The sequence below is a fragment of the Tripterygium wilfordii genome, chromosome 2, assembly GCF_013401445.1.
Source record: "Tripterygium wilfordii isolate XIE 37 chromosome 2, ASM1340144v1, whole genome shotgun sequence".
Taxonomy (NCBI): Eukaryota; Viridiplantae; Streptophyta; class Magnoliopsida; order Celastrales; family Celastraceae; genus Tripterygium; species Tripterygium wilfordii.
The window spans coordinates 3,219,119-3,235,773 of NC_052233.1; the positions used below are offsets into that span (position 1 = coordinate 3,219,119).

At 38.2% G+C, this 16,655-nt stretch overlaps 2 protein-coding genes and 1 long non-coding RNA gene across 3 annotated transcripts; all 3 read left to right on the plus strand.

The window, feature by feature from the left end:
• On the plus strand, window positions 1-4,885 carry LOC119980607. Its single transcript, XR_005463920.1, has 4 exons — window positions 1-212; window positions 1,638-1,721; window positions 4,244-4,445; window positions 4,570-4,885. It is a non-coding gene; the product is annotated as an uncharacterized LOC119980607 (long non-coding RNA).
• Window positions 4,886-9,227: 4,342 nt separating this feature from the next.
• LOC120009605 (uncharacterized protein At4g02000-like) lies at window positions 9,228-9,995 on the plus strand. Its single transcript, XM_038860261.1, has one exon. It carries the CDS (start codon window positions 9,228-9,230, stop codon window positions 9,993-9,995), a length of 768 nt encoding a protein of 255 aa, XP_038716189.1.
• A 2,181-nt stretch (window positions 9,996-12,176) lies between these two features.
• On the plus strand, window positions 12,177-14,315 carry LOC120009617. The gene is made up of 3 exons (XM_038860272.1): window positions 12,177-12,624; window positions 12,724-13,227; window positions 13,333-14,315. Exons 1-3 carry the CDS (start codon window positions 12,177-12,179, stop codon window positions 14,313-14,315), a joined length of 1,935 nt encoding a protein of 644 aa, XP_038716200.1.
• Window positions 14,316-16,655: the final 2,340 nt, after the last annotated feature.

The following is a 16,655-nucleotide window of genomic DNA, read 5'->3' on the forward strand; positions in this document are numbered from 1 at the left end:
CCAAAGAGATAGGGCAACATTGATCGTTTCTTTCACAACATCGAACACAGGTTCTTCACATCGAATACTAGTTCTTCAGATTCTATCATCTCCCCTCAAGATGAGCATGTTCAATCTTGATTGATCATGTTCATCTTGACAAAAAGATCCTGGAGATGATGCGCTTGAACGGTTTTAGTCAAAATGTCTCCCAATTGATCATTTGTTCTGAGGTAAGACAATTTCATAAAACCTTCTTGAATCTTGTCTCGAGTAAAATGTAAATCGATCTCTATGTGCTTCATTCGCTCGTGGAAGACTGGGTTGTTAGCAATGTGAATTGCTGCCTGATTATCACAGTGTAGAGTCATTGGTAGAGAAATTGGAAACTTCAATTCTGTGAATAGGCTTTGTAACCAAATGTGTTCACTAGTAGTATTTGCAACTGCCCTGTACTCTACTTCTGCTGATGACCTAGAAACTGTATGCTGCTTCTTTGATTTCCACGAAATAAGAGATTGACCTAGCTTCACATAATAGCCAATAACTGATCTTCTTGTGTTTGTGCATGAAGCCCAGTTAGAATCACAGTAGGCTTGAACCTGCAATTTGTTAGTTGTAGGATAGAAAAGACCCTTGTTTATTGTTCCTTTAAGGTATCTAACTATCCTATGAGCTGCAATAAGATGCTGCTCAGTAGGGTTAGCCATAAATTGGCTTAGGGTATTGACAGCAAATGTGAAGTCAAGTCTTGTTATTGTCAAGTACATCAATTTTCCAATAAGCATTCTATATTGTAAAGGTTTTGTGATTAATTTCTCAGTGTTACCAACTAACTTAATAGTAGCATCAATAGGAGATGTACTGATCTTATTATTTATCAGTGTCATGTCTTTTATGATGTCCATGGTGTATTTTCTCTGACAGAGAGTTAAACCTTCATTATTTCTATTTATTTCAAGTCCTAGGAAATACTTAAGTTCTCCTAGATCCTTGATTTTGAAACAACTAGAGATGTAATCTTTTACAGTGGTGATTAACTGCATATCATGTCCACCTATGGCTATATCATCTCCACCTATGGCTATATCATCTACATAGAGAAGAAGAATGACCATTTTGGAATTTTTATGTAAGTAGAATAAAGAATAGTCAGATTTACTTTGAGTAAATCCAAACTTTAGCAGAGCCCCTTTGCATTTGGCATTCCATTGCCTAGAAGCTTGCTTTAGCCCATAAATAGATTTGTTGAGCTTGCACACTAAGTTTTTGTCATTAGTTTCAAAACCAGGAGGAGTTTTCATGTAAACTTCCTCTTCTAGGTCTCCATTCAAGAAGGCATTATGAACATCTAAGTGATGCAAATGCCATTTATGCATGCTAACTAAAGCTAAAAAATCTCTAACTGTGGTTATTTTTACAACTGGAGCAAAAGTCTCCTTATAATCAAATCCTTCATTTTGGTTAAAACCCTATGCCACTAACGTAGCTTTGTATCTCTCAAATGTACCATCAGAATTATATTTTGTTTTAAAAATCCATTTGTATCCTATTGCTTTTCTTCCCTGTGGTAGAATGGTTAAGTTCCAGGTCTTGTTGTTTTCCTGTGCTTCCATTTCTAAATTCATGGCATTTTTCCAATTGTTATTTTTTAATAGGTTCTGGATGCACAGAGATATTTGCAATAAAATGTTCATGGGATGCATGAGTATGAATGGATGCAGAATCACACACATAATCTTGTAAGTAACTAGGTGCCTTTCTTATTCTTCCTGTTCTGTGTGTGACATCCTTGTGAGCATCAGTATTATTTCTTAAATCAACTGGTTGATCTCCTGTGTGCTGCTCAGTCATAAAAGCATTCTTTTATGTGTTATATGGGAACTCATCTTCATAAAATTTAACATCCCTAAAGATAAAAATCTCTTGATTTTGAATGTCCAACAATCTATATCCTTTGGTTCCCAAAGGATATCCTTAAAAAAAACAAGGCCTAGCCTTGGGTTCAAACTTTGAACCTATTGGCTTATTATTTTTACCTATGCAGTAACAACCAAAGGTTTTAAATTGTGTATAGTCTGCTGGTTTATTATAAACCATATGATATGGTGATTTACCATTTAAAACTCTGCTAGGAAGTCTGTTTATAATGAAAATAGCTGTGTTGATGCAAAATGACCAATAAGTTTCAGGCAGTCCACTTTGTATTTTAGTTGTTCTTGCCACATTCATGATGTGTTAATGCTTCCTCTCCACTACTCCATTTTACTGTCGAGTATAAGGACAGAAAGTTTGATGATGTATCCCTTTGTCAGAAAAGAACTCTTCCATTTTAAATTCAAGTCCATTGTCTGTCCTAATGTTTTTAACTTCATTTTCAAAATGATTTTTGGCATAGTTAACAAATCTTTGAATATAATGTCTAGTTTGTGACTTGGAGTGCATAAGATACACCCAAGTCATCCTAGAATAATCATCCACTATGGTCAAGAAATATCTATGACCATCTACCGATATGGTTGAATTTGGTCCCCATATATCCATGTGAACCAATTCAAAACATTTAGATGTAGAAGTTTCACTAAGTGCAAAAGGCTTTCTATTCATCCTGCCCATCAAACATTCCTTACAATTCTCCAAAATGCCACTGAAATTGCTTTTTATAATCTTAGATACATTTTTAGAAGGATGACCTAGCCTCCTGTGCCATATTTCTACACTAACAACAGAATTAACAAAAGATTCAGTCTTCAATTCAGGTCTCTCTTCCTTGTGAAACTGATAGAGGTCTTTATGTTTCATTCCCAGCCCAATCTTCCTCATAGTTACCATGTCTTGCATGGCACATTTTCCTCTTGTAAAAATGAGAGAACAATTTCCTTGGCTAGTTAGTTTACTAACTGAAATCAGATTGTATGTGAAACTAGGGACACACAAAACATTTTTTAAGATTATTCCTTCATTCAATTTTACTTCTCCTATATGATATATAGAATGTTTTTCACCATTAGGAAGAGTAACATAAGAATTATGCACATTTTGACAAGATGCATATAGTGATGGATGATATATAACATGATCAGTAGCATCACTGTCTATGAGCCATTTATGCAAATGTTTTGTACTTTCATTTAAGATATTACCTGTTGTGGATGCCACTGATGCCACATTACCAAGCTGGAATTGTTTTCCAGAAGTGTCATCTTCTTGATTTCCTTTGTTCTGAAGCAAAGTGATGATTTGCTGATATTGTGCATTGGTTATTCATGCTCTTGTTTGATCATTAACATTTCCACTCACTTGACTGACTGCATGAGATTTTTTGGTTGAGTATTCTTGATTATTCTGTCTTTGTTTCTTGTAAGGAGGCTTAGGATACCCATGGATTCTAAAACACTTGTTAACTATATGATTTGTCAGTTTGCAATGAGTGCAGAAAAGATTCTCTCTACTGCCTTGTTGTGATCCTTGGGAACTATCATTTTCTCTCTTGTTTTGATTCTTGTAGAAAGGCTTTGAATGGTTGTTGTTTGAGTTTCCTTTGTTCATTGCCATTGCCAAGGCCTCCTATGGGACATTAACTGCACTTTCCCCCATTTTTTGTTTTCTTTCCTCTTGACTCACTATGTTGTAAGCCTTGTTCAAGTCTGGAAAAGGCTCTTTTATGAGAATTTGACTGCTCACAGAGGTGAAACAGTCCTTCAATCCCATTAAAAACTACATAACTTTCTCCTTTCCTTCTTTAGTCTAACTAGTTCCAATTCTCCACAACTGCAAGATGGCAGCTGATTATATTCTTCCATTTCATCCCAAAGTGCCTTCATTTTAGCATAATAATCTATGGCTGTGTCAGTACCTTGCTTCATGTTACTGATTTCCCTAATGATTTCAAAGACCATTTTCTCATTCATCATTGAATATCTGCCGTTAAGATCCATCTAGAGTTCTCTAGCTGTCTTCCAATTAGACACACTCTTCAATATTACAGCTGAAACTGAGTTGTTGATCCAAGTTTTAATCATACCATTAGCTTGCTTCCATAGCTAGTAATTTGGATCATTTGTCTCTGGGATTGGAAGACTTCCATCCACAAATCCAACTTTGTTCCTTGCTTCCAATGCATTGGTGAAGTGTGCACTCCACATGTGATAATTACTAGTTGTCAATTCCAATGAGATCAATTTTGTAATGGATAAGTCACTGGAAACTAAGGCATATGGATTTAGAAATAAGTTTTGGTTGGCTTGACTTATTTGAATGACAGGTTGTGTGTGATGGCATGTAGTGCAAGGAAGAAGTTGGAAATGTCGAGGGTTGAGAGTAAATGGGAAGAGGAAGAGTGGGGTTTGGTAGTAATGAAGGTTGGTTTCTATTAAAGATGGTTTGTTGGGGTGGCTGTTGAGACACCCTAGAGTTGAAAACAGCTGAGGTCGTTTGACCTTTTTGAGGAATCACTCTAGATGCAGGTAAAATTCTTGATACTGAAGGAACTTATTCTGTAGTTGAGCTAGCCATTTTTGCTTAAAGCTCCTGTACAGTTCTCATTAAAACTGCAAATTCATCTGCTGAGACACTTCTTTGTGACTGTAGGTTTGTTGATGGCATTTCACCACTTCTTTGAGGTTGTAAAGATCTTGTTGGAATATCACCAGTCAAGCTTGTTTGTCCCACACCAGGAGGAGAACCTGGCTCCGATACCATGATAAATCGCGGATATTCTCATGGAGTTAAAGAAATTATAGATAGAAGAAGAAGATCATAGATGAAGAAGAAGAAGAAGATGGAGAGAAGAAACTTGCATTAAACTTTTTATTATTGTAAAATGTCAAGTTACAATGTTTGGCTGAGATAGCCTAGCTTTAAGCAAAGAGAGACAATTTGAATCTAACGTTTACTAACTTGAAAAGATAGGACTCTTGGTAACAGGTACAAGTGAGACTGTACCATAATAAAACAATACAAGAATGACAATGGGCCAATGTTGAGCCAGTGAAAGAACCCAACTAGCAACAAAGTCAAAAGCCCAAGCTTGATAAACCCAAAGACAATAGGCCAAGCTTGAGAAACCCAAAGAGATAGGGCAACGTTGATCGTTTCTTTCACAACATCGAACACAGGTTCTTCACATCGAATACTGGTTCTTCAGATTCTATCAGAAAGTGCTGGCATGGAGATGAGTGGGACAGTGTTTGCGACAACTATGCTTGTACAAGAGTCGGTGAGAATGCACGTCTCTTTGGCAGGGAACCTATTTTCATCAAAGACAACACTTCATGAAATAAAAACTCGTTGGGACTTAGGATCATAACATCGATAGCCTTTTTGTTGAGAGCAATACCCAACAAATATGCATGGAGCACTTCGGAATGATAGTTTGTGAGGTATATATGCTCTTAATAATGGAAAGCATTGACACCCAAATTATTTTAAAATTTTATAGTCCGGTTCTTTGTGATAAAGGATATGATAAGGTGTCTTATGTTCAAGAATTGGTGTTGGCAAGCGGTTGATCAAATAAACCGAAGTTAGGAATGAGTCCACCCAACAACAAGAAGGTAGACCAGATTGTGCTAACAAAGTAAGATCAGTTTCAACAATGTGTCGGTGTTTATGCTCGTCAATTCCATTTTGTTGTGAGGTGTATGGACATGTCAACCGATGAAAAATACCATTTGCAGTAAAAAAATTCTTTAAATTTATGTGAGATGTATTCCCCTCCATTATCTCTGTTTGAAATTGTTGAATGCAACAAGAAAATTGCTTTTCAATTAACAATTTGAAATTAACAAAAATGGAGAATACATCAGATTTATTAATCATTGGAAAAAGCCAGCAAAAATGACTAAATTCATCAACAAAAATTGCATAATATTTGCACCCACTTGATGAAGGAACTGGGGAGGTCCAAACATCCGAGTAGAGTAATTTCAAATGGTCCAATCATTTTGCTAGTAGAATCAGAAAATGATAACTGCTTGCTTTTTCCAAGTTGACATGAATCACACAAATCAGAAATTTTATGAGAACCTAAAACAAGAAGTTGTTGATTGGTAAAAATACGATGAAGAATGGGCGCTGCAAGATGCCCAAGACCCGAATGCCAAATAACAAAAGTTGTTCGAACACCAAAAAAGGTAGTAAGACCCTTTATTTTATTTCTTGAAAGCTGATGAAAATTTAAAGGATAGAGACCATTCTCACTTCATCCCTGAAGAAGCACAGTTCCGTCTGCATGTCCTTCTCAATATAGCCAGAGCCAGTTAGAATAAAAAAGACATTATTATCCAAGCAAAATTTATTGATAGAAAGTAGAATGGCAGAAGCTTGTGGAAAATGAATGATGTCTTTAAGTGTCAAAGAACATGTATCAATACGTATAAGAGACGAACAAATATGAGATATGGGAAGAGCATGACCTTTACCTACACCAGACACACCATCAGTACCATTGAATGGCTATGGATTGGCAATGTTTGTGCATCTGTGGTAATGTGAGTATTGGCTCCACTATCTACAAACCATTGACTGTTCATAAATATGTCATTCACTTCAGCAGCCACGTTAGCAACTTCACTAGGCGGTCGTCTTCCTTGGTATGAAAAGTTCATCCTCTTATAGCAATCCAGAGCATTATGACCTAATCTTTTGCATATTTGACACTTCTCATGGGTATTTTCATTACATGGCACATTTGGCAATGAACTTACCTTAGAGAAAGATGTTTGAGAGGACCGATTGTTTGAGGTGGAAGTGCGTGGTTTGCGCTAACCATTCCTGTGGCTGTAGAATGCAACAGATCTAGATTCAAGAGTGAAAGGACGAGTTTGTTGTTGATCAAGAAGGAGCTCATGATTCAACAGTTCCGCTTGAAAATCCATAAAGCTCATAGTATTGTTACGCATGGCAAAAGATAGTGAAGTAACAAAAGGAGTGAAGGAAGGGTTCAAACCATTTGTGATATGCTGAATCAAATCTTCATCATTAAGGGGCTTCCCAACAACTACTAATTGATCTACAAGAAGTTTGGCCTGAGCCAAATAAGTAGTACAATTCTAGTAACCTTGTTGGATACATTGCAATTGTCGCTTGAGATGCGAAATTCGAGAACGAGATGGAGAAGCAAACTTGGCTGTTAGTGCTGCCCAAGCATCTTTGGCATTATTTAGGCCATACATGGTGGAAGCAAGAGATGAATCCAAGGAAAAATTGATCCAGGTGAGTATTAATTGATCTTTTGTCTGCCAGCTTGAAAAGGCAGGATTAACATCACCTGATGCACGAGCAACGTCATCAATGAACTTGGGAGGACAAACATCCGAGCCATCAATGATCCCCATAAGATTGTAAGTGCATAGCAATGGCAGAAATTGAGCCATCCATGCCAAATAATTTGTACCATCAAGTTTAGTTGATACCAATTGGGTAGTGTTTGGTAAAGCAAGAGTGGTAGTGGTAGCGGAAGCAATGGGAATTTCGTTGGTTTTGGAACCTGAAGAATTGGAAGCAGCCATTAGGAACAAAAAACGGCAAAGCGTTGGCTTATGAATGGCTCCGATACCAAGTTTGAAGACTCGGAATTAGACGTGTACAGATGAAATTTATTTTACTTTTAAAGTTTTTAATTTTGGTTTATTTGGTTTGATTTTGTTAATTTAGCATGATAATTTTGTTACCTTAATCTATATATATATATATATATATATATATATATATATATAAAAGTAGGATACACTTCACAACTTTTCCCTCCCAAACTTCCAAGATTTTTTGGATTTTTTTTTACTTTTATTATTTTTCATATATTTGGATTTTTATTATGTTTTAGTTGGTTCCTCATAATGATAAACATCTTTGATTTTATATCTACTTAGTATCCTAACAAGTAACAACCATTTGAAATTATCTTTATCACTATGTAAATTCTAATTTAAAATTTAATAATCTATGCATCATATCCTATACGACTTTTATTCTTCTTTTGCACGCCTCACTCTTTTCTTCTCATTTTGCACACCTATGTTCCAAGGGCGATTTATGGTCTTCCCTCTCCCATGTTTGTGAAGATAGTTTGGCATAGGCTACTTAGTTTGAGTCGGTTTCTAGGTAATTGTTTTTGTATTATTTCCATTGGTAGTTTTTGTTCCACTGTATCATTCATATTAGATCATATCTTGACGATTACGGTTGATTTTTTTAAAAAAAATTTGCGTTTTTCTTTCTTAGGAACGTCTTTTTTTGCCTGATTGCTTATTGAGTGTTTAATTTGGTAAGGAGGAATCGGATGAGTCATCCTAAAAGTCTTTTTATTGCACCGATGTATCTGAATTTGTTTCTTAAAATTTTACTGGATTAGAATGATTGAATCCATGGTTATACTTTTGAAAAAATGTTTGGTCTCTGAGGGAAATGAGCAATGGCGTCTCAAGGTGTTGTGCCACTGAAGCTCTTTCTTATGGGGATTCTTCATTATGGTAATCAAAATTTTCCATCCCATTCGTTTTCTCTATTAAATTTTTGAATTCTCTTTTTATACTTTATTCCATCTTGATTTATATGGATGGCATACGCATTTATAGAATAAATGGATTGGTGCGTCCGACCAAAACATGTCTATGGATGCTCTTATGGATGATCTTCTGCATATGTACGAACTTACTTGATGGTCCTTTTTTTTTGTCGTGTGTAGAACTATTCGTCATAAATTGGTTTAATCTGTATAAATTTTCGTTGTCTTTCTATTTATCAATTTTCTCTTTCTTGTCCATATTGGTCATTGTCGAGTTGCCATGACTCGTAGGTAGTGGCATATTGTTAGAGCCCATGAAGATTTCTGGAGGTGCTTGAACTTTAAGAACTGAGAAATGTCTATGGAACAATGTGAGTTTTATTTTATACAATCTTCCTAAGAATGCCTCCCTCTCTCTCTTATTCGTTAGTTTTTGCCTGTACTTTTTTTTTGGGGGGGTGTTAGGTTGGAACATGGGAGGTGAATTCAATTCGAATATAACCTTTATAAGTTTCATGAAATCGCCCTACTTTGTTCCTTTTCCATGTTTTAATGTTGTGTTTTCTTAACGTTGTTGCATCCTTTTTAATGTTATTATTTTCGGACGAAGTGCTCTGAGTCTCTCTCAACCTTAGGGTTTGGTGAGAGTATCGCCCCTGTGCCGTTAAGGGTTTGATAGGGAGCCAGTTCTCAGTGCCTTCCCTGGGTGGTTCTATTCTGGATCTTGGGTATTGTGGGAGGTATGGATGCGGATTTGGAGAAGAGGTGGCAACGATTGTCGCTAATGACAGAAGAAAGTGAAGCGGTGGTGGTGGCAAGGGATTCGGGAACCACTAAGGAATCAGATACTAGATTTAGTCTCTTTGGAAGGCTCTTGTCTTCTAGATCCTTCAACCAAGAGGCTTTCTTTGTTACAATGAAGAACATCTGGAAACCAATAAGGGGGATGGAGATCTCGACAGTTGGAGAAAACCTATATTTGCTTCACTTCTTTTCCAAAGAGGATTACAATAAAGTTCTGGATGGCTCCCCTTGGACATTCGATAAACACCCTTTGCTATTAAAGGAATATAATGGGAATTTACGCCCATGCGATGTGGTTTTTGAAGAGATGCCGCTATGGGTTAGATTTTGCAATCTACCATTCAAAATGATGAACGAGAAGGTCGGATTGCAGTTGGGTGCAGCAGTAGGTAGAATAGAGAAGGTGGATCTTGATCGTAATGGTTGTGGATGGGGCAAGTACCTTCGGGTCAGAATCCATATTGATATTACTAAGCCTTTGAAAAGGGTTGTCATGGTTACTGGGGAGGAAGGGGGTGCTGCTATTAGAGTAGGAGTTCAGTATGAGAGATTACCAAACTTCTGTTACATGTGTGGGAAATTGGGGCATGTTGATCATGATTGTGAGGTGGGGGAGACAGATTTTCCTGAACCCAAACCATATGGTGATTGGCTACGATCCTCCCCACCTCGGGGTCGTAGGCCAACACCATCCTCAGACCCTTAGTCCCTTTCCCGATCTTCCCAACGGGAGACCGAGTCATCCGATTCTAAGACTATTGACTTTGGGGATGCTAAGGGATCAGGAAATTGGAGAGGAGTGGAGCAATGTAAATCAACGGCATCTCCTGGCGACATGGTGGATGATGGTCATGTTCTTGGTGTGGAAAAGGCATTGTCTCATGGTGGGAGTCCAATAATTACTTGTTCAAAGGCCAGTGGTGATCAAACTAATGGCACCTTAACTAAGCCCGTAGGAGTAGCTTTAGAAGAGGAAAGAGGAGGTGGGAATCTGTCGATGGAGCCTATTCCTGAGATGACCAGTGACTGGAAAGAAGATAGGAAGATGAAAGATGCCATGATGGTGAAAACTCTGGAAGACCAGCTCCAAGAGTCGATGGAAGCTACTTCCCAAGTGGTAGGCCGTGATATTAACACTTCAGTCTACTCTTCTGGGGAAGATAAGGGGAAAAAGAAAGGGACCTGGAAGCGCTCTCTCAGGAAACATTCACAAGGCTCTGAGGTAGATATGGATGGGTTTGGCTTGACCCAAGGGATGAGGAAGATCCAGGATTGCTTAATCTTGCCTGAGTTTGAGAGGAGAGTTAAAAGTCACAAGGCAGGGGAGGAGATTGAGGAGGTGAGGGATGGACCTATCTTATTGGCGGGGGCTGGTCGTAACCAAACCCGCCGGAATCAATGAGTATCCTCTGTTTGAATTGTCGAGGTTTGGGAGGTTCCTCGGCAATTCACTCATTGAAAAACGTCTTGGTGAGTGTTAAGCCTAGTTTAGTGTTCTTGTGTGAGACAAAATTATTGTGTTCGGAGTTTGATAGAGTTCGAATTGGGTGCAATTTTTCTTCTGCCTTTCCTGTTAGCAGTGCAGGTAGAAAGGGTGGTTTGGCTCTTCTGTGGCAGCAGGATATTTCTGTCACTATAAAAAGTTTTTCTAAGTACCATATAGATGCTGTGGTGGAGAATTTTGGTGGTGTTTGTCCCTGGAGGTTTACGGGGGTGTATGGTGAATCAGTGGCTGATCTTAGGTTTAACTTTTGGAAGATTTTGCAAACTCTATCCTCTGTGATCAATTTACCCTAGTTGTGCGCGGGTGACTTCAATGAAATCCTCTTCGATTCTGAGAAAAAAGGGGGCCCTCCTAGGCAAGCTTCGCTGATGCAACAGTTTCATGATGCGCTTGAAATCTGTAGTCTGGTTTCTATGGAATCTTCAAGTCCTCCTTTCACTTGGTCCAATGGTAGAAGTGATCCGAACAATGTTAGAGTCAGGCTTGATAGGGCAGTAGCTAACTCAGAATGGAAGCATCTTTTTCCCTAATGCAATGTTCAAGTTTCCACCTTTGCCAAATCTGATCATAATCCGCTGGTAATTAGTCTGGTTCAAAGAACTAGTGTGACGGTTGGAATGAGGAAGACTAACCACCCAGATTGTAAAGAAGTCATTGAAGAGGCCTAGAGTCAGGGTAACCCACACTTACCGAGGAAGCTCCAAGATATGTGTACTCGGCTGCATGACTGGAGTAGGACTACCTTTAAACTTGGGGACCGTAAACTAGCAGATCTTCATAAAGAGCTTCTTAGAACTCAAGTTGATGTGAATCATGGAGATCTAGTTTCAAAGGAGTGAGAGCTTAAGCAAGAAATTAATAATCTCATGATGCAAGAGGAGATGAAGTGGAGGCAAAGATCCCGGTTAGACTGGCTCCATCTAGGGGATAGGAACACTTCTTACTTTCATAAAACAGCAAGTGAGCGTCACCGTCGGAATCGCATTGAGCAAATCAAAAATGTTCAAGGTGACTTGGTTAAGGAGGAGGCTGAGATTGGTAAAGTAGCGATTGGGTATTTTCAGGAATTATTCTCTTTTGTAGCCATTGCAGATCAGGGGAGTGTTGTTGAAACAGTTAGGTCACGTGTGACTGATGAAATGAATGAAACTTTGTTGCAGCCTTTCTCAGAGGCAGAGGTGGCTAAAAGCTTGTTCCAAATGCATCCTCTGAAGGCTCCTGGCCCTGACGGTCTTAACGCTTTGTTCTATCAACGCCATTGGGACATTGTTAAAGGTGAAGTCACAGAGTTCTGTTTAGATGTTCTTAATGGAGGTTGATCGCTGGAAAAGGTTAACATATTGCATTATTGCTCTTATCCCGAAGGTGCCGAATCCCATTGTTATGACAGTCTTTCGGCCTACAAGTCTGTGCAATGTTATATATAAAATAGTAGCCAAAACTATTGCCAACTGTTTACTCAATATTTTTCCGCTGATCATTTCTGAATCCCAAAGTACTTTTGTTCCTAGTCGGCTCATTTTAGATAATATTTTGGTGGCTTATGAGCTTCTGCATTCCTTAAAGAATAGATGGCAAGGTAGCCAAGCGTTTTGTGCCTTAAAACTATATATGAGTAAGGCTTATGACAGAGTTGAATGGGGGTTTATTGAAGTGATGATGGTCAAACTTGGGTTTCATCCTAACTGGGTCTCCCTTATATTGAGATGTGTTTCTTCTGTTAACTTCTCCAATCTTATTAATGGTAATTCCTATGGGAGTTTTTCTCCTGGCAGATGCCTTAGACAGGGGGATCCCCTCTCCCCTTTTTTATTCCTCTTTTGTGCTGAAGGTTGTCGGCCCTCCTTGTGGATGCAGAAAGGAGAAAGTTGTTGAATGGTGTGTTTGCTAGCCGGAATGGTCCTCGGGTGACTCACTTGTTTTTTTGCAGATGACAGCCTGCTGTTTTGCAAGGCTAATATGCAAGAGTGCGATGTCCTCCATTCCCTTTTACAAGTTTATGAGCGAGCCTCGGGACAAAAAATTAATTTTGACAAGTCGGGGGCCTTCTTTAGTGCCAACACCTGTGAATCCATTAGAAGAAGCATTTCAGCCCGACTGGGTATTAGACAAATGACAAATCCTGATCGTTATCTTGGTCTTCCAGTGATGGTTGGGAGAGAGAAGCGAAGATCTTTCTATCATCTTAAGGAAAGAGTGGTGGCGCGCATTCGGGGATGGAAGGAAAAATTTCTCTCACAGCCTGGCAAGGAAACTCTTATCAAAGTAGTGGCCCAATCAATCCCCACTTATACTATGAGCGTGTTTCGGCTTCCCAACTCTTTCTTTGAGGAACTTATGGTAGTTTTGAATAAATTTTGGTGGAGGAGCAATGGCGGAAAAGGCATTTGCTGGGCCAAATGGCGACATCTGTGTCATCCGAAGAGTAAGGGAGGTTTGGGATTTAGATCTTTGGCTTCATTTAATTTAGCGCTTCTTGCTAAGCAGGGATGGAGACTCTTGACTAACGAGAATTCATTGTGTTTCAAATTGCTTTAAGCCAAATACTTTCCCAATTGTGATTTCATGAGGGCGTCTGTGGGGAGCAATCTTTCATGGTCGTGGCGAAGTCTTTGTGAAGGGAGTGAGGTTCTGGAGAAAGGGTTAACCTGGAGGGTGGGAAATGGGCAGGATATTTCTATATGGTTTGATAAATGGATTCCTCGACCCTGGAATTTTGGGCCTATTACTCAAATCAATCCTTGTCTAGGTCACTTGGGGGTCCATCATCTTATTGACTTTAGGAAGGGCTGCTGGGATGAGCATTTTATGCGTCAAATTCTTCTCCCCGTTGATGTCAAAGCGATTCTAGAAATCCCCCTTGGTGACGTGAGAGCTAGGGACTCTAGACGTCGGTATTTTGAGCCTAAAGGGATCTACACAGTTAAAAGTGGTTATAGGGTCCTTGAGGAGTGGAACCAATTTCATAAAAATGATGCAAGCTCAAGCTCTCGTACATCCATGGGAATCTGGAATGCTATTTGGGGGGCAAGGGTTCCTCCAAAGATTAAAACCTTTATGTGGAGGTTATGTAATGACTATATACCAACTTTTGAGAACTTAAAGAGACGGGGAATTCCAGTTCAACATGAGTGCTTGTTGTGTGGCAGGGATCGGGAGTCAGCTTTTCATTTGTTCATTTTGTGTCCTTGGGTTCATCAAGCATATTTCAAAGCTGGCCTCCCTCATACTCATGAATACCATCCTAGATCTTCTGTGATGCTTTGGGTAGATGGCCTAGTCCATAATATGAACACGAAAACTTTATCTCGAATGCTTGTTTTCCTTTGGCAGCTGTGGAATGTGCGAAATAGTGTTCTTCACAGAGGTATAGTGTGTACCCATGAAGGAGTTGGAGTGCAAGTTGACCAGTTATTGCATGAATTTAAGGTTGTACAAGAGTCTGATTTTCGAGGGCCAGCTTTAGGAAGCGACAATTTCCCCCACCGCGAGTTATCAAGATCAATTATGATGCAGCGTTGAAAGATGGGAAGATTGGGTTTGGTATTATTGCTTGGGATGCAAGTTGTACCCATCTTGCCTCAAAGGTAGTCTGCAAAATGGGGCCGAAGCTCCCTTATTTTGCTGAATGTTTAGCTGCTAGGGAGGCTGCTGAATTTGCTATGAAACTTCAAATGGTGGATATTATTTTGGAGGGTGATGCTATGCTTGTGACTGCTGCTTTGAATAGTGAAGACATTGACCGTTCTGAGGCGGGGCTGTGTATTAGCAGTACTAAGGTCTTGTTATCTAGTTTCCAAAGGGTGGCCTGTTGCCATGTCAAGAGAGGGGCTAATATTGCCACAGATAGTTTAGCTAAGCATGCTATGGTTTGTGATTCTGATATGGAATGGCTTGGGAACTGTCCAGGTTTCATTTCGAGTATTGTTTCTTCGGATTGTTCTTCTTCTCTTTGTTAATGAAGTCCTTTCTTGTTAAAAAAAAATGTTATTATTTTCAGTCTCCTTTGCTACGTTTTAGAACAATATACTTGGGTTTACAAAATCAAGATGGAATAAATGCCTATATATAAGTATGGGTTTTACACATCTATTGTAAACAGGCAAAGATAAATTCTATATATAAGTATGGATTCTGGAATTATAGGCACTCTATACGATTTTATGTTTTGGGTTGAGAACTTCTTTCTGTGTCCTGGGTTTGTTCTCTTTTTTTTTTTCCATGTTCTTTATTGGATTTTTCAAGGTGGGTAGTTTTTTAATTTAAGTTTTCTAATGATCCTTTTAATTGCAGATATTTCTATGTGAGTTTATTCTAGAGAGATCTCGCACCACAGAAGGCACTGCCATTGAGGAGGATATGCAAAACATAGAATGAAGAAATCTCAAGTAGAATTACCCACTTTCCTCTTTTGTTCTCTATCAGTCCTACCAGGAATTCAAAAGCGTCCCTCTTTATCTCTTCGTGATTTATTTCCCTTCGTAATTGCATTGTAACTTCTAATTATCACAGTTAATGGCAATTGCATGTCTTGACTTATTTCCCTTCGTAGTTGCAGCTGCTACATGAAATGTTGTTGATCTAACACAGTTATCAAATTTGATATTGATCTTTAAGAGGTGAGTGAGGCAGGGGTTGGTCAGGGAACTACAATTTGGAGAATCGAGATCACTTTGTTCATCCATGAATGCACATTTGGTTCTTCATTGGGTAGAGGTGACCCTTGACTTTGAGTTTTCTTAATCGTGTTTGGCTCTCTAGAGGCAGCAAAAAGTGTGTCTCTATGGTTGCTTAGATCATGGACCATCTTATGTATTGGAATTTGTTTATTTCTTAATGGGTTCATATCTGTCTGCTTTGCTTTACATTGATACAGCCGGATATTTTTATGAGGTTATGAGGTGCTAAAAAACACAGCATTATTGAGTTTTTAAAATCATGTGGTTGATTATCTTATGTAAGTAGGCGTCCACTCACCTTACCTTTTAGATATGTTTTTCAATTTTTACTCCAATTTCTTTTTATTCATTGATTTTTCCTAACTATAGTTCATTAATAAGTGGCTTTCTCATTTTAACAAATTTATTATTTTGTTCACATATATTTTTATCGAAATATTGTGGAGGAGAATGATGAGACAATTGCAATTGTAAACAGCTAAAAAAGTTAAAAGAAAAAAAGAAGAAAAGAAAAAAAGAAGAAAAGAAGAAAAAAAAAGAAGAAGATGTAATATATAATTAGTTTATTATTGGATTTAAAAAACACAAATTTAAACCATAAATTTTAATCATGGTTTTAGAGGAAATTTCTTATGTGTAAGAGCTTTTGGTGTGTTATATTGGTTGGAATAGAATTGGATGAAATTATGGTTGGGTACATTAGTGAGCTGGTAGAGAGATGAATTGGTAATTAAGAATCTTACAGGAGCTATAACACTCTGCATTCAAAATCAAAGTACTATAGCTTATTTCGACAAATTTTTTTAGATTGTTACGAAGGTTGATTACTTGACACTCCGAAATGGGCTCATCAATTTGAGTCTTTTGTTGCAAAATTTCAGCTCAGCATAAGAAATGCTTATTAGTTTTTCTGGAAGTTATATATTTACAAGTACATTTAGCACCTGGAAACAAATTTCATTAACAAAAAAATATCAAAATATCATTAGAGGCGGGGCAGTCATGGATGTAGGGTACTACAAATATTTTCAATTATTTAAATCTTCCATACATAAATTTCAACATGCATCCTAATTGACCTATTTTTCATTGATAGTCACATCCTGTGTTGTGAACATAATGTAAATGGTAAGCCAACTTTTGTCAGAAAGATCCTCCTAGCAATTGAATATGCACTTTTTTA

Bases quoted from the DNA above. Each gene is read 5' to 3' on its own strand.
- LOC120009605 (XM_038860261.1), top strand. From the start codon at position 9,228: ATGGATGCGGATTTGGAGAAGAGGTGGCAACGATTGTCGCTAATGACA.
- LOC120009617 (XM_038860272.1), top strand. From the start codon at position 12,177: ATGACAGTCTTTCGGCCTACAAGTCTGTGCAATGTTATATATAAAATA. The intron at 12,625-12,723 runs GTTGTCGGCCCT...GTTTTTTTGCAG, and splicing joins ATTCCTCTTTTGTGCTGAAG to ATGACAGCCTGCTGTTTTGC. The intron at 13,228-13,332 runs GTTTGGGATTTA...AATTGCTTTAAG, and splicing joins TCATCCGAAGAGTAAGGGAG to CCAAATACTTTCCCAATTGT.